This window comes from Gymnogyps californianus, chromosome Z, assembly GCF_018139145.2.
Source record: "Gymnogyps californianus isolate 813 chromosome Z, ASM1813914v2, whole genome shotgun sequence".
Lineage (NCBI taxonomy): Eukaryota > Metazoa > Chordata > Aves > Accipitriformes > Cathartidae > Gymnogyps > Gymnogyps californianus.
In genome coordinates this window covers 72,183,066-72,189,065 of record NC_059500.1, presented here as the reverse complement: position 1 = coordinate 72,189,065, position 6,000 = coordinate 72,183,066, and the positions used below count along the sequence as shown (strand labels likewise).

Below are 6,000 nucleotides of genomic sequence, written 5' to 3'. Positions count from 1 at the left end.
TATGTCTTCAAAACATCCTCTCCCTTAATTTTTAATCCTACCAAAGCAAAAATAGATACTTTAATAGAAAAATACAAGATAAAAAATATCCTAAAAATAAAATGGTAGCATGGAATGTCATTTTTACACAAAAAAGATCCCCTTTTGAATTGATTCAGCTATACAAACATTTCATATTTACAATTTTGGATGCAGTCCTGTGCTCACTGAAGTTAATGGGATTTTGCCATTGACTTCACTGGGAACAGGAGCAGGCTCTACATGGACTATATTTGCCTCTCTGAAAAGTCATGGCAGTGGAGAGAAAAGAGCGTGATAAAACACATACAAGACTGAGCAATTAGCCAGTCCTCTCCAGAGGCGAGATTGTCTTCTCTCTCACTATTTCACACCAGTGAAACTCCTCATCCTTCACTGGAGTTTTTCCTAACTCCCAGCACCTAAGAGGGAGAATCAGTGCTTTTGATTGTGATACTACACAAACAAGGAAAGAATGGTGTGTGTGTGGGTGTGTGTTTCTACCTGCCTGACTTTCTCAGTGGAGTTAATTACACTCCAGTGGAGTTAATTACACCCAAGTGCCAGTTCCCTCCCAGAACTAAACTCCATATGCCCAGTCTTGTATCCCCTGTAATCAATGGCAATGATTCAGTGATGCAGGATCATACCCCAAATGAATCCCTTTTTTCCCTTTGACAGCAACCAGCACCTGCGCCTGTGAAACCATATTTGACACCTATGGATGAGATGCAATTAAGGAAGGAGGTGGTAGGAGCTAAAAAAAAAAGGGAACAGAATGAGGCATTCCCCATCAACTAAATCTAAATCTGCTGCCCTTAATGCATGCCTTAAGAAATACTGTCTTTACATATTAAGTACATCCTATAACATCAAACTGCATCATTTTCTTTTTTCATGAGATGAAAGGCCATGCGGCATAACGTGATTAGTAAATCATTCCTGAGCTTCTGAAAGAAATTAAGACAAAATTACTGCTTAAAAGAGTGAGTTCTTCAAGAGCCTCTTCTTTTTACACTGATGTCTTTGGTTGTGTCGTTTTCCCTAATTCTTTTTTTTCCCTAGGAGGAATGGGATTCTTTTTCTTCTTTTTCTTTATGCGGCAGAAAAATGAGATCTAATGGAGTCTTCACGTAACTGCCGATGTTTCCCCATGTTACAGTCCTCCTGTCGAGTTCGTCTCTCAATAGTTATTCTGTATTTCTTTCTGCATGAAAGGAGAGGAACAGTGAGAAATCCTTCTCCAGCTATAGGATAACAGGACTTCCCTTATAAAGAATGCCTGTAGGGGACAGCTGGGTGCCAGCTGAAAAATGAAATGTGGCAGAATGTGAAACCCTGGTCAAAGATTAAAGTAGTTTGCCTCGAAACATCTTACCCAGGCCCAAGAATGCCTGTTAATTTCTACACGGCAGTCTCAAAGCACCAAGACACAGACGTTTGCTTCTTTGAAAATTTCTGATCTAAGTGATTAGGAAGTTTTTGTGCCGTGTCATGTGAACTGTGTCACATCACTGCTTTATATTGATCAAAGCCAGATTTCTTTCCAGTATACAGGGTGGGGGGGCACTCTCTGCAGAGTTCAAACAACAGATCTGGCTCTATTCAGTGGCGTTTCTCACTGAAACTATATATTAACTAACTAATCCTCCCATCTCCCTCTGAGAAAGCTACTATGTTTGTAATGTCAGAGGAGGTAGTATGATGAATTAAGAAGAGGGATGTAGAGGATAGATAAGAAATAAATACAATTGCTCATGCATCAGACACAGTTTTTCCTGTGTGTCTTCCTCTAGGGCCTTTTGAAGAATTCTGTTACGTTACTTTATACATCAAACAAGCCCTCTGACTGCCTTTCAGTTTCCCCTTTAGTACCCAAATCTCCCTCAAAAATTGTAAGAAAATTCACATTTATATTTTATGCATTTATGCTTCTACTCAGTTTCAGGACCAATTTTTCAGAAGGGCATTATTGCAGCCCCATGTGCATACAGTACTGCTTGTGCAGATGCATGACAAAAGGCTTGTATGCCAAGGAAAGTTCTGCTCCACTTGCACGTGTAGCAGGAGTCAGAGCTAGATATGTAGCAGCGGAAGAATGACTTTCAAAACACCAAGGTTTTAATTTGGGTAACAGGGCTTAATAGAAAGTGGGAACCTAGAAGTTCTGAAAGGATTCCCTAGACATTTGTGTCTGTATCAGCAGGCTCCAAAATAATTTGAAAAACCTACGTTCTTTACTTCATTTATGTGTTTTCAAGTCAGATCCTTCCACAGGTCAGAGCATGCACAGTAGTAGCTCATGCACAGGGATAGGTGCACATTTTAGAAATGTAGCTCTTTAAGTTTAAATCCTTTCAAAGCTACATATCAGAACTACTACCCAGATCTTTTAACGGCTTGCATGCACACTCAGAACTGCGTTTGCATGCTCATTTGTGGTAATTACAGACCCAAATGAGATGTAATCAGAAGGTACATATACAGTTTGAACGGTACAGAAGCTGCAGGTACAAATTACTTCCAGCCACACAATTGCTAGACATACATTTTCTGAAGATCTGACCCATACATCCTGATATGTTATGTTTCATATGCTTAGGCTAATGGTGGAATTAGAGGGTTGTCCCTATTCCTGCTTTGAGTGAGTGCAATCAGATCTCCAGGGCAAAATTCACCCATGTGTCTTTATGTGTCTCCAATGTGCAGATCCATCTGACAGAGTACCCGTGGCTTCCTTCAGTCAATGGAGAGAAACAGGCATTTCTAAGAGGCATTCTTCTGACCTGATTTAGCTTTTACATGAGGATGACATGAACTGCACCAAAAAAGTGCTCATTTCTCCCCTCTGACCATAAATACAAAGACTGGGTGTTGACCTCAGGTGCGTACACCTACTTTTACGGACACTCACCTTTGCTCACATGGATTTCCAATCCAAATCTTTGTGTCAGATGACTAAGAGTTTAAGTCCTGTTCCTACAATGATGTTTTGCATAGTTTTATACCAGCTCAGGATGTGTCTTTTGCTTAATTTCTTGTCCTCACATACCAATTCCCTCCCAATATCAGCAATGCTAAAAAACACACCTAAAAATTACCTCTGATTGAGAATGTATAAAAGATGCAAGAACCTCTGATGACATACAATGTAAAGACAGGCTTGTATTTTGTTTTTCTTTTAAAGACAGTTTTTAATCAGTCCCAGCTAACTTATCTTGTCTCAAACACAAACAACATATTATATAAGCACCAAACACATGCAAGAATAAAATCACCCTGCAGAATTTCAGTTGTAAGCAGCTGATGAATAATCCTGGTTCTGGGATCTTTTGAAACCCTGGAAGTGTGCTGGTGAATTGAAGCAGATTTTGCTTGTTTCATTTCATTAACATTTTTTTACGAGCAGGTATTTTTATTGGATAGAATTATTTGATTCTTATATGCAGAGGTTAATTATATTCTCCTATCTGCCTTTTCCATAGCATAAGAGGATAAATTATAGCATACATAAGATGCTGAACATGTATAACTAATTTATTCTGTCAGCGTAGGATCAACTGTCAAGACTTTAGATTTGCTGACCAGCAGTGGAAGAATTATTTTACTTAAACAGGAATAAAACACTGATCACCCTGCACTGACCTCAGCTTATTAAGTTAAATGCACAGCTTTGCAATCCAAATGCTCTCTTATACCAAAACAGAAATCTCTTTCTAGCTTCCAGCACAATTCCACTCAATACTCAAAAACTAAGCATGGTACCAGGCAAGTGATATAAATCTCTTGCATGATCACAGCCTGCACAATTGTGCTGGCAAGGAATACTAAACAAAGGCGGCTTTCAAGACCAGGGCACTTTACTAAAGCAACTGTGAATGACTGGAACTCACTGGAATTACTTCCATGAGCAAAGTTACTCAGAGCCGTAAGTGGTTACAAGATGAGGCCCTGAGTCAATAAAATGATTTGGATATACCCAAAAGGACAATGAAAGTGTATTCACTGTCTTTGGTGGGAATGCTACCACAGATTATTATGGCGCCTCTCTGTCTCCCATCAAGGATATGCTGCCAGGAGCTGAGAGGTTTGGATGATGAGTGAAGAGTTTACAGAACTTTCAATGAATTGGACTAACCTGAAAAAGTAAAAAGCCATTAGCAATCCTGCTCCGAGCAAGGCGCCCACAACTATTCCTGTAACTGCTGATTCTCCTAGACCACCTGCTTGAAAAGGGGAAAAATAAACAATCAGGGTTCATATTGAGAACTATTTGCATTCACGCATTGGAAAATACACACAACTAGGAAATGAGTGACCAACATCAGATATAACTAAAGCCTTTCAGAGCTCAAGACTCCATGGGAACGTCTTCCCTAGTTCCAGTTTCTGCATGTTTATTTTTTGTCCTTGCTTTCCTTGGGGTTAAACAAGCCCCTAAGATCAGCATCAGATGAAGACACAACTCTAGAGATGTGATACACAGGAATGTTGTTAAGAAACTGGTCTGGACAGCTTGGTCTGAATCATAACACAGACTGGGATTACAATGATGCACATAATAGGAATCAACACTGAATATGCACTGAGTCACTATAACAGAAACAAACTCATTTCACCCGGTTTAGCATCATAACCCTCTATCACCTAGGTTTATTAAAATGACTGTATGATTATCCAACAGCTCCTCAATATTTTTTTTTTTCTGAACCTATGCTGTTTCAAGTTAAAGCCATATGAGCTTCGCCTTGCTCCAAATCTCAACAGAGGCAGAGCAGGGACACAGTGGCTGAAGGGGAGCCCAAGCAGGGACTGTTGCTCTGCAAAGTGCAGGGCAGCTGAAGAACAATGGCATTTTCATGTGGGTGCAGCCTGCTCCCTCTTCCATGCCTACCTGGGTTTGTGGAACGGAACAGAGAATTATTAAGGAAATTAAACTGCTCCCTCCTCTTCATTTATCCTTGACCGTTTGAGGGGATTTTGTCTGTACCTCAGGATGTGCGAAAGGAAAAAGGTGCATAGCTACACCATGCTGAGCATAGAGGGTATGGCCTGGAACAGTCTCTACAGCATGTGTGTACACACAGGTTTTTCAGAGATCGAAGAATTATCAGGCTGCAGATACCTTTTCACTACAGGACTAGCAATTTGTTTCCTGTGAAAATCTAAGACCATCCTTTGCCACTGAGGCCACCAGTATCTTCCTACCCTTATGTCCTTGCAATGTCCTGCTAAGTCAGTACGCTGGAAAACAAGGACACCTTCTCTGTGGAGGGTAGTCCCAGCCTTCTGTATTCACAGGCGTTGCCCCATTCAACTGACTTCACTTCTCAGCCTACTGGGGCCCTCACAGTGCCTTCTCATAGCACTGAAAATCATTCTGCACTGGGAGAACAGTGATCCCACCAGCACTGGCCTCCCCAGCTGCTAATTATCTATATGATTATTCTCTGTTTGGGGTTTCAGTTATATCCTTCTTTCTGGCTAAAAGAGATTTCACCTTTTAGCCCCTGGAAAGTCCTAAAGCCTCCAGGGCCCTGGGCTGTGCATCATGATTACTGTCATGTTTAAGTTCAGGGAAGTGATTCAGATCATGTACTACGCATGGCTGCCAGACCTTAACTTCCCAGTCAGTCAGCAGAGAGACATAGTCATGATGTCTCAGTTGGACGACTGTGCTAAGCAATTTAATATGGCCCGTTATGTTGCATCACCGCATGGATTTCTCTCTCTGACAGCCTGGGCAGAAGCATTAAGTCACTAAACTTACATGATTTACACGGTGTATTGTTTGTGTGCTCTGAAACTCGGCTTTCATCTAGTCGCAGCCTGCCGTGATTCCAAGGATATTTCACATTTGATCGAATTTCAAAACGCCCCTGCTTTCCGTAGTAGTCCCCGATCACCTATGCAAAAAAAGAAAGGAATGAAAAGATTTTCCTATCAACTTAGGGAAGTAAAACAAACAGGAGAGCGGCATCA

At 40.9% G+C, this 6,000-nt stretch overlaps 1 protein-coding gene across 1 annotated transcript in view; it reads right to left on the bottom strand.

Annotated features, from left to right (window-relative positions):
- Window positions 1–365: 365 nt before the first annotated feature.
- The window catches only part of NPR3 (natriuretic peptide receptor 3), a 42,045-nt gene continuing 36,410 nt past the window's right edge, over window positions 366–6,000 (bottom strand). Inside the window, exons 6-8 of the mRNA XM_050912719.1 lie at window positions 5,789–5,924; window positions 4,157–4,244; window positions 366–1,225 (exon numbers count right to left, since the gene is read on the bottom strand). Of these exons, the coding sequence (XP_050768676.1) occupies window positions 1,114–1,225; window positions 4,157–4,244; window positions 5,789–5,924 (336 nt within the window). The 3' untranslated portion in view covers window positions 366–1,113. The remainder of the gene's footprint in view (window positions 1,226–4,156; window positions 4,245–5,788; window positions 5,925–6,000) is intronic.